Source organism: Zootoca vivipara, chromosome 1, assembly GCF_963506605.1.
Source record: "Zootoca vivipara chromosome 1, rZooViv1.1, whole genome shotgun sequence".
NCBI lineage: Eukaryota > Metazoa > Chordata > Lepidosauria > Squamata > Lacertidae > Zootoca > Zootoca vivipara.
Genome location: NC_083276.1, coordinates 48,779,972 through 48,796,793, shown reverse-complemented (window position 1 = coordinate 48,796,793; position 16,822 = coordinate 48,779,972). Strand labels below are relative to the sequence as shown.

Genomic DNA, 16,822 nt, shown 5'->3' with positions numbered 1-16,822 from the left:
AAGCTATGCACACAAAAGTTGATTTCATATTATTTTATCTTAAGGAAATGAATTAAGAACATTTCTCTGAAATATACCCCACATACCAAAACATTTGCTCAGATTAGTCTGCTTGTCAATGAAAACCTTGGCGGAGACAACATTCCCAAAAGGCATGAACATCTGCAGCAAATCTTGGTCCCCAAACTCCTGGGGGAGGTGGTAGATGAACAGATTGGCTCCCTCTGGACCTTGAAAATATCCATTTAGAGAAAAATTCAAAGAAAGCACAACTCTTTGGCTATTAATATTGAAGCAGAGATCAAAACCCATTCAATTCTCAAGAGCTAGGGTTCCAGAGTACTAAGAGTCATTCAACTCAAACTTGGCTCTGTCAGTGAAAAATCTGTCTACTTCCTGCCAAAAAGCTGCAGCTTTTAAAAGTGTGTCTTCTCAGTCTTAGTTTCTAAATCATGTCTTCAGCAGGTAGGGGGGAAAAAATCTCACAACTTCATACAAATGTGAAATGAATCTTTATAACTAATTATGTGGGCACAAAACTAGCTTCCAAGTTCCTACACCTTCCTTTCAAAGCCAGTCATCAATGATGCATTTACCATGAGCACACCAATGTGCTCTTTACATTCTCAATAAATTCAGTGTCCCACCACCTTACTAGACTGTTGTTCAGACTGAAGTTATTGTGTATGAAATGCACCGCTTGAAATTTAAAACCATTCCCTACTTTCCCAGGAATCTGGAACTGTTAAAGATTCTAAAAGGGATAAAAAATTTATGAAGTTTTTCAAAATTAAATGCACCTGTTAGCCCAGTGAAAGGTACACACACACACACACACACACACACACACACTATATTCCTGCGTATAAGACTACTTTTTAACCCAGGAAAATCTTCTCAAAAGTCGGGGGTCGTCTTATACGCCGGGTCAATATTTCTTATACGGCGAGTATATCCCAAACTCTATTTTAAAAAGTTGGGGGTCATCTTATATGCCTAGTCGTCTTATACATACATACTTATTCATATATATATATGGTGTATATATACATATATAGAGAGAGTGTACCTGGATGGGTAACAATAGCCAAAGGCTAGTGGAAACAGTCTATGTTCATTAGACATTTGAGGCCAGGGAGCCAAAATATTTGATATTTTAACATAATGTTTGTCTGTGGTTTCTATTGTTTCCGTCTCTTGCAAAAGTACAGGACTCCAGCTCTTAGAGAACCAACCTTCCCGCCACTGTCTTTCACCTACCTTCCTTTTGACTTCCAGCTGCACCAATACTCTGCTGTGTTAAGAGACTCTGGTTGTAAAGTGTGGGCAAAGCTGCAGCGGCATATTGCTGGATCCCAGAATAAGCCTGAGTTAGGGCCTCCATAGTGCTCCCTGTGCCATTTGAGAGACCACCACTGCCTAGTCCACCGTTTAAGGCTGCCATTCCTAAGCAGAAAATTTGAATAAATGTCAGTGATTGATTTGTCAACCAGTTTTAAAATCATATGTTATTATTAAGGGAAGCTGAGAGGCAACTGGAGCAAAGGGCTCATTCTTTTCTTCATGCTAAACATACCTGCTAAAGAGCCAACGTTGAGGCCTGCAGTAGCCCCTGCCAGTGTTTGTAGTGCTCCAAGAGAAGCCATTGGGTTAACAGAGGAGCTGCTATTGGAACTGGGTGATGATCCTGCTATTAAAATGAAAGCATTAGACACCAATAGCTGCTTCCAACACAGTCACATCTTACTACTTTCTCCAAAATGTGCACTAAAAAATGTATTGAAGGTTCAGTAATTTATAACAAGGATAGTTAAAATACCAAAACTTAAAATTCCCCAATGGTGTACAGCAGTGTATTTGTATACAAAATGGAAGCCCTGGGATCTGACCAGCTGTAAACTCCTATGACCCCAGAAAATTCAGATTTAATCATGTTTCACTTTATCGTATGGAACTCTGAGCATATTAGTACATGTTAATCTTGGGGCATGCAAACCTCAAAGCCTGTTTCACTGGTAACCTTGTGCCTAGACACTAAGGCACGCAGGGGTCCACGAATGTTGGCATAGTTTACAAGCCAGCCATTATTTGAGGTCATCACCAATTTCCTCCTCAGAATCTCTGAAATAAACAGATGCCTTGGGAGATGGAGTCTCTCTCATTTGTATGGTGTATGGAGGAAATAAAAAACCAGCAGGACTGCTGAGAAGGGACCTTTGTTGTTTGGTAATCTGCTTGGAAACCACAGTAGAAATGAGACCTCTGGATAGGGACCTGCGCAGTATTGGGTGCCTTGCTCAACAGAGGCTGGGAATACTTGCCCTGATCAACTGGCAGCTAGACATGTTGATGCATGCACAATGGAAGCTGATCTGACAGGAATTTGTACCATGCTGCATTACTGAGATTTGAGTTCTACTACCTCAGAACAGTTGACTGCTCAGTAGTCGATCATGATATACCCAATCAGTTCCCAAGTACTCCCCCTTTCCTACACTCTAGCACAGAGGTGGGGGGTGTCTGGTCCAGGACCAAAGTGGCCATCCAGGCCTCTCTATCAGGCTCTTAGGGCTCTTCACAGGCCACAGCCCTTCAAAGCCTTGCTCCACACCCTCCTCTAGTTCTTCTTGCCTGGCTGTAATAATACCTCTTGCTTGACTGGATGGAGAGATGCATGTGTCGAAACATCTGACCTTTTGCGTGACTGGACTGTAGCCTACTGTACAAAGATAGAGAGTCACATCCATTATCCCATTCATCATTGGTATGCAGGCCCCAGAAGGCTGCCCATGAGAGAATGTGACCCTCAGGTTGAAAAACGTTTCCCACTCCTACTCTGGCATCAGACTTGCTAGATAACTGGGACCACTTTAGTTTCCATTCTCTCTCATGAAGTCCTTGAATGAAATCCCTTAATTTCCTTCAAAGTCACCATTCATTTCCATATATCAAAGTACAGCACCGCACTTGGGAAACATGGCCTGGTGTGCCTGCATCTGTGCTCAGAATGCAAATTATTTTCTCCCAACTAATTATGCTATGCAACCCTTCTCTCAATTCCACTTGACCCTGCAATAATCTAAAGCAAGCTGAAAATTGGAGAATCAGAACACAGGAGAGAAGATTAACTATATTCCAAAAAAGAACACCTTCTTGTTGAAGATGGCTTCGATGTTTGAGTACTACTTCACATGTTAAGCAGAACTGCATTTTATTTACAGATGCAACATATACCACATATGCTGAAGGCATCTACACTGATTTGTTTCATGTTGTGTAAACAGCAGAAATGTGTTTTGGGGAGGCAGGACTAATCAAGTCTCCCCACAAAAAAGCTTATGATTTAATGAGTAGCTGGCTCTATTGTCATGTGGCCTTAAGATATGCAAAACCGTATTATATCAAGACATGGCTTTCTTACCTGAACTGGTGAGCACACTTAGAGGGCTGTTAGAAGAATTGAGTGCAGTGGTACCACTTGGTGTGCTCTGAGCTGCACTGGCTGCAGCTGCTAATGCAGCTAGGTTCTGTAACTGCATTGCATTCAATCCTGCAACACATCAATGAATAGTGTTTATGTTCTGGTACCACTAAGCACTAAATCACTGGTGAACCCAGCAGCCTATTTCTCCAACAGCATTCAGAAGTTGCTTTATGGAGGAGTGTGAAGCCTAACATTCTCAAGCACCACAAACTCCTGATGCAAGGAAACACATCTACTAATATTCTCACTTACAGGGCAACAACGTAAGGGGAGCCTGCTGGATCAGGCAAATGACCATCTCATCCGGCATCCTGTTCACACAGTGGCCAATCAGGTGACTGTAACCTGCAAGCAGGACCCAAGCGCAAACAGCACTTTTCTCTCATGCAGTTTCCAGCAACTGGAATTCAGTATACTGCTTCTGACCATGGAGGCAGAACACAGCCATCATGGCTAGTAGTTACTGAAAGCCCTATCTTGCATGAATCTGTCTAATCCTCTTTTAAAGTCATCCAAGTTGAAGGCCCTTACTATTTCCTGTGGGAGTGAGATACATATTTTAACTATGTGCTGAGTGACAAAGTACTTTCTTTTATCTGTCCTGAATCTTCCAACATTCATAGCATAGGCAAAGGTCAGACAAAAGCAAGACTTTTGCAGTTAGTAAAATGATAAGGAAATGCACTAAAAAGTGTGGGATTAATGGGAAGATATTTAACCACTCTGCAAGCAACTCAAGATGAATGCAGGATGAATGTTCATTGACATAAAAGCTCATCACAAACAAATCAGAATGAATGCTCAATGAAGACTAAACATTGTCTAACATCTGTGTAAGCCTGGTGCAAGCAAATCAGGATGAATTGTGGGCACTGACAAGCTAGAACACGTGCAGAGGGTGACCAAGATGATAAAGGGTCTGGAAACCAAGCATTATGAGGGTGTTGGGAATGTTTAGCCTGGTAAAGAGGAGACTGTGAGAAGGTATGATAGCCATCTTCAAATATCTAATGGCCAGTTACATGGAAGATAGAACAAGCTTAGGAACTGAACCAATGCATTCAAGTGAAAAGAAACAAAATTCCACCTAAATATCACGAAAAACTTTCTGACGGTAAGAACTATTCTAAGTAGGATAGACTCTCACAAGAGTTGGTGGACTCTTTTTCCTTGGAAGTTTTTAAGCAGCAGTTGGGTGACCATCTGTCATATATGATCTAGTTAAGATTCCTGCATTGCGAGGGGTTGGACTAGATGACCCTCGGTGTTCCTTCCAACTCTACAACTCTATGATTCCATAACCCCTCCAGGAACTTAACCTAAATGGTGCAGGAGTTCTTGATCATGCTGTCCGACATTTCCAAGTTACAACTGCCAATGACTTGAAATCCCTGTGAATGCAGCATGTTAAAGAGGGCCTCTGTAGTATCTCGTCTGGAAAAAGCATAACTCAAATGATTGTGATTCATAGAATTGCAGAGTTGGAAGGGATCCTAAGGGTCTAGTCCAACCTCTTGCAATGCAGGAATCACAACTAAAGCACCAACCAAGACACCTACATTAATTTGTTTCATATAGTGCAGGGACATCCAACTCCCAATAGACTGCGATCTACTCACAGTATTAAAAAACTGACAGTGATCTAACCATTGTTGGAAAAAAAAACTAGGAGTGATCTACCCAAGGTTTTTAAGCTTTTTTTGGGAAGCAAAAGTTGTGGAGCTTTTTGGAGAAAGCCAAAATTGTGGAGCTTTTTTAGAAAGCCAAAGTTGTGGGGTTTTTTTTAGATCGCTGGGGGGCTAGAGATCAACCAGGATTTACCGGGAACACCCTGTGATCTACCAGTAGATCACAATCTACCTGTTGGACATGCCTGATATAGTGTATACATTCAGTGCTGACCACACAGCTGTACGTTCTTCTCCTTATTCACGTATTGACATTAACCTGTCATCCTACCTCTAGTTCAGTTTATGAGATATGCACCATCTAATTTTATACATTTTTATCCTTTACAATATTGTTCCATATGGTTCTTCTCCATTACCCTTAATACTTTCAAATGAAAAGCGTATTAAAGATAGCTGTGGCTCTTCACTGATGATTGTAGTCTCTTGTTCAAAAGCAAGATTTTAAAAATTACTTTATATTTAATAGTCTGACATGAAAGCTTTTGTAGGTACTGGGACAGGATTTTTTTTTTTGCCTTACTTTGCTAATTTTCTCCATTCTTAAAAAAGAAGAAGCTATTAGCTGCAAGAGATACAACAGATTGCTCAAACACACAAAGCATAGATGCTAGACAAGTGATGTGAGGTGGAAAAAATTCTGAAGTTTTCTGGTGCTTTATTTTGCTGTGAATATTCTTAATTTTATAGGTTCATTAGTAACAATGAATGGGTGCCACTTTCTATTTTTAAAGCTTTATTTACGAAATACAAGTAAAAACAAACATGCCAAATTAAGTTACTCTAGAAAAATTTCTATTGCAAACTGAATCCCCCTCCCCAAAAATAAATAAATTCCAATTGATTCCCCTCCCACAGAAAATCCACATTACTGAGCTAGACATATGTAGATTCTAAAATTAAACACAGCTTGAAATTCACTATATAAAGTGAAGCAATATTTTTCCTATTATTGTCTGACAATTACAAAATTTCCAGAATAGATAGAAAAGTAGATACCGTATATTAAATATGTCTGAGAATGAGGAACATGAGTTGGACAGTCACTTAACTGCAACTGTACTTCTTACCTCTGCATTTAAAACACTTCCTGCACATTTGAAATAAAATCCCTAGAAATAATGAAGAGGCAGTAGAGAGAGACGAGTAAAAATTCAATTCTGGACTCTTCTCTGTCATAAGCAACTGAGAGCCATCTTCACTGACATTAGTACGGTATATCATACCACACTTTCTTAACAGCCTTCTCATGATTCTTTTTCAATATGACATTGAACCTAGGGGCAAAGGAAGAAAACACTCACCTCCCATTGGGTGGAGGCTGCCCAGTGTGTTCATATTTCCAGAGGAGGCAGCCGCTGTCTGCTGAAGGAGCTGTAAATAAAGCTAGACATTACACCAAAAACAGAACAAGAGTGAGAATGAGGGCTGGCTCCACTTCTGGAGACACTGCACTACACCACAGCCAGAGCGCCGTTCTAAGTGGAATAGCCACTGTTCAAACAGGACCATATCAAGCAGCACACAAAGCAATAGCATTCCCAAATACCATTAAAAGGGTGAGATCTCACTGATCACACAATTGCATGCCAAATGTTCTCTCTCAATTCATGGGCTAGTGTGCCACTGACTGTGTAATTGCAAAAATGCCTCACCCCACAGAAAACACTACACACATACTAAACACAGAAAATAAAGGCTCCTTTCTGTATTTATGCCACATGAAAACCTTTAGAAGGCCAGTACTTCAGTCCTCATGAAACAGTGACAGATCCCTCCTCACCAACCTGAGCATGCAAATGCTGCTAAATGGTAGCAACTTAATCACCTACACTCACCAACTTGCCCATGAAACAACAAATTTTGCAACAGAACACCAGCACAAGGATTCTTCTGCTACAAGTAATTATTGTGGATAAACCAAATGATTTTGCACAGAAACTGCCAGGGAAACTCACTGCTAAATACTGGGGTCCAAGTGTGTTCAGTCCAGCCAGGTTTCCCCAAACTGATGCAGCACTGATTTGTTGCATCTGCTGCTGGAGTTGCTGTGCAATTCGTTTCTGTTCTTTATCCTTTTGGGTATCTGCAAATTTCACCACGATGGGAGAAGAGCATCCCTGAAATATCAATTCACATAGTTATACTTTATACATTACCTCCAAATGCCACAAATAACTCTGATCATTTAGAAAAATACACCAATCTTATTAAAGCAATCTCCTTGCATCTATTCTAGCCCAGTTTTCCAGTGTTTTAATGTTAATGTATCTTATCTAATTTCTTATAAAATTGGAGATATGTGTGGGAGTGCCAGTACAGTGGTACCTCGACTTACGAATAGGGCAAATGGCCGCACACTTATGAATTTCTCAACATCCGAACGGAAACTGTGGCGGTTTTAGATGGGTTTTTTCGACTTTCGAATTTTTAGATGGGGTTGCTTCGACTTACGAATTTTTCTGTTTCCAATGCATTCCTATGGGAAATCACATTTCCAATGGCGCTTTTCGACTTACGAATTTTTCGACCTATGAAGGTGCCTTTGGAACGGATTAAATTCGTAAGTCGAGGCACCACTGTAGCGGGGGTTCAAACCAAGAAACAATACCGCAACACTTAGAAAACTTCAAAGTTGTAGAAATCTGGCATTGCTGCACATACAGAACCTTCTGCTCTTTCCAACCGTTAAGGCCCTTGAATGCTCAATGCAAACTATCCCAGTTACTCTAAATAAAGTTTCTTACCTCCATGGTCTGTGCTTGGTGCATTGCTTTGATTGCTGTTTGTGCCATAGCTCTTGTTGTAAAAGTCACAAAAGCACAACCTGGGAAGATAATAGGATCAAATTCACTTGCTAAGTTTACATAAACCTTTTACAAAAAAAGCGGAGGTAGACATTCTGCTGACTTCAAAAATTACAAATGCTTTCCAGTAAGATACTTTGGGTGTGAGAGATCTCTAAAACGATCAACAGTTTCATACCTGCTCCCTATGCTTACCTCGACTTAGGCCATCAGGACCCCGTAGAATTCTGCATTCTTCAATCTGCCCAAAGGAGGAAAACATCATTCTGATATCATTTTCATTGCACTTCTTTGAGATCATCCCAATGAACAGTTTCCTGTCTTCCACAGCTAAGAGAAGAACAAAAAGGGAAGTCATTTATCTGCCCTCACTAAAGTAGTAAGTAAAATTATATAAATAGATTTCTTCACAGTTTATCTACAAACACAACCCTCACCATATGCATCCAAAATTTTCTCCAGCTGGTCCCCCAAGCTCTTGAAGCAAATTTTGAGGGGGCAGGGGGGCTATAAGGGAGAGAAAGTGAGGTTCTGTTCTATAGTGTAACTCCACTAGCAGAGCAGGAGCACTGGATACCGTCACTTAGATTAAGAACTGATTAAATAGAGAGATCTTCTCATTGTACATTGCTACTTGGCATATTTTTGTTGGCAATATTAATAACCATATTTAAAATTTAAACAACGAATTTAAACCATGAACAACTTGTTCGTTCTTGAACAAGCTGATAGACAAATGAGCACATATTTGTATTTTATATAATTACATAATTTGTAACAAAGAATGTATTACACATCAATAAACCACAGAAAATGAAAAGCTTAAGTAGTCTACAGTGCAAAAAACACTGACCAGCTTTTATTACTAAGAAACGGATTGTCCTTTTAATATAAATATAAGACAGTGATTTCTCCTTTAACATAGGTGAATTTTACAAGGTAATTTCCAGTATGAAACAAGATTGCAAGCCTGAATACAATGCTCCATTCAAAAAAAATCTTCATATGCTGTAATAGACTATACTCTTTCAGAACAGAAGGGTTTATAGTAAGAGAAGAGAAAGTTGTGTCTATAGAGCAGCCTTATAATTCTAGATGCAAAACCAGAGATTATTTTCATTCACTAGGCAGCACAGATAACAAAATCATTCTGAGAAAGCAAATATATTGCTTCCCACCCCCTTTTCTTTTAGGATCACAAAGAAGCCTTTGCAATGAATATGTTTTATAGAACTTGAAGCTGAACCTGTAGAAATATTATTAGCATTTCCTCAACCAAGGGAGAGGGATCAGCTTCTTTCACTTCTTAAGTGCAAAGCAAAAGGCACTGCACAAAGGCAGTAGTAGTATGTGATGCTTTAGTAACTTGGATGTTGTTTTTTAAGTCAAAATCAATGAACTTTCCATATAACAGATTGTTATTAATTTGGGAAAAAAGGCTGTTTTACATACACTTACCATTATTCTTTTCACTGTCGGCTGGCTTCATTTGGATGGGATGGTGCATCTGTAACACAGATAAAGCAATTAGGATTGGGAGTGGTGCAGAGGTGGAAATCAAGTTTTGGGGAGTAAATCATCTCCAGCCACAACTATACATTCCTTTCAAAGCTGTTATATATAACAAGGGAACTTATAAATCCATTTTTACAGCTACCAATTCAGAGAAGACAGTACAGGCATCTTCCCACTTATGCACAATCAACTCACACACAGTGCCAGGAAATAATTCAGTAATTCAATTCAAACCCGGAAATGGTGGGAGAGAGCTGGAGAGTCCTCATGGAGACCCTCCCCGAATCCCGAAGAGGACATCAGTGAGGGCAGAGGAAGCACCTGAAATGCAGCAGGGCTTTTGTTTATGCTGCTCAGCCTTCCTACCTAACAGCGGATGTGCAGGATAGCTCAACAGCAGCTGACCCTTTCCTGTATGTCCTCCTGCCAGCCCCAGGACTTCAATTCTAGCTGTGGATACATTATTTTTGGTACTGATTGAAGAGAGAGCAGCATAGAAGGTGTTTAGAGGGTGCTTAGAGGGTACTCCTCACTTTACATTTTTTCACTTGTGCACGTGGGGCCCCAGAATGTAACCCCCATGTAGGTGAGGAGTTGCCTGTATTTATATCAGTCAATTCAAGGGACTCCACATACCCCCTCCCAGAAAAGATGGCATCCTGAGTGTGGATTCATGCAGAAATATTGAAAGAGCAGATTAAATAGATGATGCATATTGTCTTACCCCTGGGAGAATCTTCATGTTATGAAGAGCATTCTGTGCTTCTAGTGCAGCTTTACGGGTATAAAATGTAACAAAACAGCATCCTGTAATGCAAACAAGTTACATATAAAAATCATCCATTCCGGCATAAATTATTTGATAGCGGAATGCATTAAGCCAAAAGGTGACACTAACTGAATTCTGAATCTTTGAAGGGTAAGATTAATATCAAAATTAATGTTTCTAATGCCTTCACTATTTAACATACTTCAGTCCCATTTATATAAGTGACTTATGTATGCACAAGATCCAAGACTGGAGGTATGCAGAATGTGAACTAACAAGAAATCAACTATTCCTCATTTGAATGGTTATAGTAAAATATGCAGGAAACAATGATATGTAATATGAACCATGGAAGGAGAAGGGAAGTTATTGAATGTTTCAAAGTTTGTAAAATGTTTAACTTGATGTGTAGAAAACCCAATAAAAATTACATATAAGTTAGGCCTTGTCTAACATACAGCAGAATAAGGTGATAAAATGTACTGTGTAGGAGAATCACATTTTTGAAAACCCTACCATTGGGGGGGGATCACAAGGTGTGCTGCAAGTAGAAAGTTGGTACTACAGGATCCCAAATACAATAGTATCTTTTTCCTAATTTGCAGGGAGCTTTTTTTTTAGTGAGAGAGCTAAAAGTGTCCCCTTTATCTGCATCTTGAAGCAATATCCTTCACTATGAACACTGGGATTTTGAGGTCTCGTTCTACTGCATGACACTTTAGTTTTCAGAATTCACAATATAACAGATAAGCCCCCCTTTTTTGCTATTGCAACTTAACTGCTCTTGGTTTCACCTTATTCTCACTTCATTAGATGTATATTAGTAACACTAAGAGTAAACCTTTCCCTACAGTTTTACCTCCTGGCCCAGTCAATAGTTCAAGGCAGAAGTAGATGAGAGGTCAGGAGCTTATACCTTTTGTGGCAACTTCCTGAAACTCTTGAGAGCCTTGTTTCACACTTTGAGACTGAGTTGCACAGGTCAAAAGAAAGATCAATCTTGTAGAAAATGTTTCAATGGACATCAAGTGGACACTCCTTGCTTGTGAATCTTATCAGTAAGACACCCAAATGGAATAACATTATGTGCACTATGCCCCCAACTTAGGGCTACTTCACATATTTATGTTTTTTCAGGAGAAAACCTATAAAATAAGCAAACTATGCAGGTACAGCTCAACGATAAAACTGTCAACATGTAGTGACATGCCCAAGTTTGCATCTGCATGTGAAGAACAACAGACATCTAAACTAACCTTCCTACTAACTGCTTTTCTTGCTACCATACCAAATACAGTAATATGAAGATCATGCATGGATTGTGATATCAAAACAACACAAATACATGCTTTCTCAAAGTAATAAGTGTCAATAAGACACATAATGATCTTGGACCAAAACCTGCAGTAAAAAGAAAAGAGAGAGCTCTCACCTTTGCTCTGAGGAGGATTTTGGCTCCTGTCCCGCAGGACATTTATTTCATAGACAGCACCATACTGTTCAAACAGATCTCGCAGATCTTTTTCAGACCAACTCCGTGGGACCTGGCCAACAAACATCTTGATGGCATCAATGTCCGGTTGGTCAGGGTGGTCTAGTGTGCCATTCATTTTCTTTGAGCTGCATGAGTCAATGAGAAACATATGGTAAGTGTCCTCCTAGACTCTGTCCCAACCAACCCTTCTTCAAATGTATTAGAAAGATAATAATTAAAACTCAAAATTGTTGCTTATCTGAGATATTGAGAGAACATATTCTGTCCACTGAAAACCAGGCATGTGGTGGGAAGAGAGAAGAGACACTTCTCCAAAGACTTGATTGCCTTCAAATGTCTCAGATGAATTTGCTGTTTTCTCTCCCAGAAACGTTAGCATCTTAGAAATAGAATGTATTATAGTCTTGTATAAAGGGTAAATAATGGTTTATTGGAGAAGGAAAACTGAGCTAAAAGTTGGTGTAATTAAAACTAATGAATTTAGTAGTAAGTATAAAGATGAAAAAATATCATCATTCCCTCTAACAGCAAACTAAAGTGCTGAGTGCCAACAAAAATGGGAGCCAAAACAGGGTCACTGAGAAACAAAAGGGAGGTGTCAACCTGCTTGGGAGAACCCAATGTCTGCAGATATATATAACTTTTTTAAAAAAATTAAAAAACCATAAAAATAAAATTCCTGAATGGGAATCCTAAAAATAGACCAATGGTTTGGTTTGGGTATAATACTCTGCATGGAAGATACCGTGTTTCTCATATTATAAGACATGTCTTATATTTATTTTTTCCTCAAAAAAACACACTATGGCTTATTTTCAAGGGATGTCTTATTTTTTTCCTCCTCCTTCTGCCGTGGCCGGCATTGCTGCTACGCCTATCACTATGTCTTATTTTCGGGGTATGGCTTATATTCCTTGAATGCTTAAAAATCCTGCTATGGCTTATTTTATGGATATGTCTTAAAATATGAGAAACAGGGTAAGACCAGCTGAAACTCTGAAAAGCACTCATATTCAGAAGTGACGACACACTGCAATGACATGTGAAGATCAATTCAGCGTCAGTTAGAGAAAAAAGGAAGATGGGGAACACATATGCCCCTATGGCAGAGGTGGGGAGCCAGGAAGAGGTTTGTGCAGCCAAGGCTCACCCATCAGCTGCTGGGCAAAGATTAAGACCCTTTGTTCTTTGAAGAGGTTGACCAACTGCTCTCTGAAGCACCTCCACCCTCATTTTAACACTGCTCCAGCAAGGGTTCTCCACCTGTCAGTCATGTGATTTCATCTAAAGAGTTGATATTAAATCCTGTTGCCTAGGCAGCATGATCCTGTTCCCTCAGACAGCAGAGTGGCACAGCCAATGCAGGATAAAATCCTGTCCTCCTGCTTATCAACTGATGTTGATTAGATGGGCAGGCAGGCAGGGTTTGGTGGAAACGGCCTCATGAATCAAACTGGACCAGCAGCAAGCCAAACTTGGCCTGCTAAGCACAAGATACCCACCCCTGCACTATGAGGTGCACATTCAAACGTGTTTCACCTTTCAAGCTTAAAGGCAGCATATTTTGGGGGGACGAGAAGGAAACAGCAACATCCATTCACTGTACTGCACCACTCAGATTTGTTGCTAGATGAGTAGCTTCCTTCCTGCTCCCCTAGCCCCAAGCCTCAGTAGTCAGCACTTTTGGGTAATTGTGCTACAATGGTAGATTGCTGAGTTTCAGGTTTAAATGAGCAGGGTATTGTACAAAGGAATTTGAATTTCCCATTTGATCATTCCACTTATAGGCATTCAATGTTGTCCTATTTAAACCAGTATTTCATAATCCACAGACATTGTGACATATTTTTTCAAAACGGAACAAGAAGTCAAGAAAAATAGCAACCTTGCTTTAATATCAGAAGGCACAGATTCAACCTAGTAATTAACTGTCATCATCAAAACATTTAATACTTACATTAATTACAAAAACAGATTGTTATTGTAAAACATTGAATTTTTAAATAATAATAATGAATTATTATAACTTTTAACCACGTCAAGTAAGATTTCTACTGATTGGAATAATTCACTGAACAGTTCTTGTCTTTTGACTTTTACCATAGAATACCAGGGCCAGTGTACAGTTGCAAAATTTAAAATAACAAAACCCACAGTGGCGTTCTTAGCTTTACTGGATCACAGTCAAACAACAGTCAGTCAACTGACTGTTTGTTAATCCTATTGATAATCTGTGAATTTGAGACAAAGGAAGAAGCACTATTCAGAATACTAGAACATAGACTGTAAATAATATATTTATTGAGACTTCCAGGTTCTTCCATTCTGTGGAATTTTGTATGAGCATACTGATTGCCCCTACTAGATGTTGCTTCCACCATGGACTTATTGTTTAGGCAGTTGAGTTTCAGATCTCAGTATCAAAGAATTAGGCATCTAAACCACAGACCACCAAAAAAACTCCCAAAGCTTTCCCTTGCCTATTGGTTTCTCTAGATAAGGACTAGGGAATCTGCAACCCTCCAGCTGCTGCTGCACTACATCTCCCAGCATTCCTGACCACTGGCCATGATAGCTGGTGCTGATGGAAGATGGAGTTCAATGACAACTGAAGAAACACAAATTTTCATCCCTGCTTTGCAGTCTAGCTACAGGGAGGAAAAAGGAGAATAAGGCTGTGGTGAAGGGACAAGAGGTAGACTTGTATTAACATCATGCTGCCCAAAGGCATACACTGTTCACTCCAACTTCATACAACATACACAGGGCTAATACTGCAGAATCTGAAAGTCATGCTGCAACAGCAAGGGAGTAACTTTTTGTACAGTATTAACTTCAGTTGTTATTTTTGTCACTTTCCTTCTTGTGAACCATGTTAAGTGCCATTATTTTCAAGGGATTATTATCAGGGGACGGCTGACCCATTTATTCATAAACTCTATAAAAATGTTTTTAGTTTTCTCCAATACTGAAAGTAAGAATTGCCTCCAGGCAAACAGACAGCATGACTTTACAAAGTAAAAAGCATTTATGTTTCTTTCAGGCTGCTGCTGTTATAGGTTATATAGATTTATGTTTTCCACTGCAAAGTTTTATGAAGAGATTTGGGTAGTTTTGTTCTTTTTCTTATTTTATATATGTACAGTAACTTATTTTTAACCCCTTTCCTATAAAAAATAGTATGATTTTGGTGTTTTATTTTGCTTTTAAAGGGTTTGTGACTGTATGTTTTGTTTTTTTAAAAAAATTCAGGAAACAGCCTCATGAATCGAAAGAATAAATTCTTTTTACTGATACCGGTAGTATGTTTTATGGACTTGGATGCTACTCTGCCATAGATATTGCTGTATGAAAGTGTCAGTAAGTGTGAATATGCTTCATTTAACTCGATCTGTGACTCCTCAGGGGACCCATACCTTTAAATGATTTTTTGAGAAAGGGAGAGAGAGATGAATAAAACCAAATTTGAATTGGGTGTGCAACATGTAGTCCCTGTTTGTGGACTGCCTTCAATCCCACTTCAAGGACATGCTCCGATAACTGGATCTGTGTGATCTCACTGCTACCTCAAATGGTTACCCACCATTCCACACCTAAGAGAACAGTAAGATTATGTAGAATCAAGAAATATCAGAACAAGGCAGGCCAGTTATTTTTCAAATGAATAAAACTGAATTTTTAATTATGCCGACTTTACGTAATTACTCTAAGATGGCATCTTATAGTGATCCAATATCCAAACTCTGAATAATTAAAAACATTTTGAAAATGAATCTTGGAAAACTGAACTTGTTTTCCTCACATTAATCCTTGAACTAAAGCAACTAAGGATTCAAGGTAACAAGTTTTGAACCATCAAATAGTTATTTTTTATGTTACAGGTCCGCTTTTCTTTAAAACGCATTTCAAATTCCTCTTTCAAGAAAATTAAAACTGCAATAGGATGTAATAGAGCAATTTATGCAGTTGCCCTAGAAGTGTGAAACTCAGTCCTGAGGGACATGCAAATGTGAATTATCTTTACTGATTATCAAAAAACCAAGGAAGGCTTCTTCAACAGGGCTATTACTCTTTCAATATTTTATCTCATTGCTGTGCTCCCCTAATATTATATTTACAATGAGTTTGTTTTATGTGCTATTAATTTCTTATTTGTATTTTTAATGTTAGAAATTGCTGTAAGCTTCCCAGCAATTTTCAACAGGAAAATATTTGATTTTTTAAATAAAATAATAATAATCTGAAACTGTAAACTCAGTTGAGAGAAAATAACTTGCCTTTTTATTCTTAAGAGAAGAGAGAGGGGCTGAGTTCTATAAGTCATATCTAAATGATTAATAAAATCAACAGCCCTTATTTTCACATATTGGTTGTGATACATCAAAGTACTGAAAGTGCAGCTGATACAGATAGTTGATTTTCAAAAGGCTTATGCATCAGGATTTCTGGCATCCATAAATTAACAAGTGTAGCCAGTTGTGCAAAACTGGCTGGATTACAGACTCCTAGGGTTGTATCCAATGCAAGAACAACTAAGAGATGCGAATGAAACAAAAGTTATCAATAAACATAACTAATTTAGATTCAGTAATTTCAATGGGTCTACTCCAAGTATAATTAATTGGATACAACCCCCAAACATGTTTTGGATCTAGGTATAAACAGGCGTGTCTCCTTGACCTTTTGTAACCAAGTCCAAATACATGTTACTGAAATAATACTATTTCCCTCCATTTACATCATCACCTAGTGTTGAATTAAGAGTGTTTGTAAGTTCTCTATATAGAGTTTGTTCTGTTGTACTCTGAAACACCATGCACACACATGGTGCAACCAACCTTGCTAGTCGCTTTCTACTATGTATGATAAATTGCTATCCCATAGCAAAGTTAGATATTGAAGGGGCCAGAAATAGCCCGAATGCAATTGTAATAGGGATCCTTTGGGGTAAAACACACATTTGGGATCTTTCTGGATTAAAATCAAGAAAATAGATGGCCCACACTTACCTGAAAACAGTATTCCAATGAAGCTAATACCACAACCATTAAATGTCTCTGAATG

The 16,822-nt window shown here is 38.9% G+C and overlaps 1 protein-coding gene across 14 annotated transcripts in view; it reads right to left on the bottom strand.

The window, feature by feature from the left end:
• The window catches only part of CELF1 (CUGBP Elav-like family member 1), a 38,944-nt gene that overhangs the window by 9,197 nt on the left and 12,925 nt on the right, over positions 1-16,822 (bottom strand). For 7 of the 14 annotated variants that reach the window (XM_060274186.1, XM_060274192.1, XM_060274187.1 and 4 more), the window contains 11 exons: positions 11,696-11,883; positions 10,219-10,301; positions 9,438-9,486; positions 8,175-8,309; positions 7,920-7,999; positions 7,131-7,292; positions 6,477-6,558; positions 3,422-3,550; positions 1,577-1,690; positions 1,261-1,446; positions 87-230 (listed from right to left, as the gene is read on the bottom strand). In XM_060274186.1, the coding sequence (XP_060130169.1) occupies positions 87-230; positions 1,261-1,446; positions 1,577-1,690; positions 3,422-3,550; positions 6,477-6,558; positions 7,131-7,292; positions 7,920-7,999; positions 8,175-8,309; positions 9,438-9,486; positions 10,219-10,301; positions 11,696-11,883 (1,352 nt within the window). The remainder of the gene's footprint in view (positions 1-86; positions 231-1,260; positions 1,447-1,576; positions 1,691-3,421; positions 3,551-6,476; positions 6,559-7,130; positions 7,293-7,919; positions 8,000-8,174; positions 8,310-9,437; positions 9,487-10,218; positions 10,302-11,695; positions 11,884-16,822) is intronic. The other 7 variants (XM_060274194.1, XM_060274195.1, XM_060274196.1 and 4 more) reach the window with 7 other exon arrangements.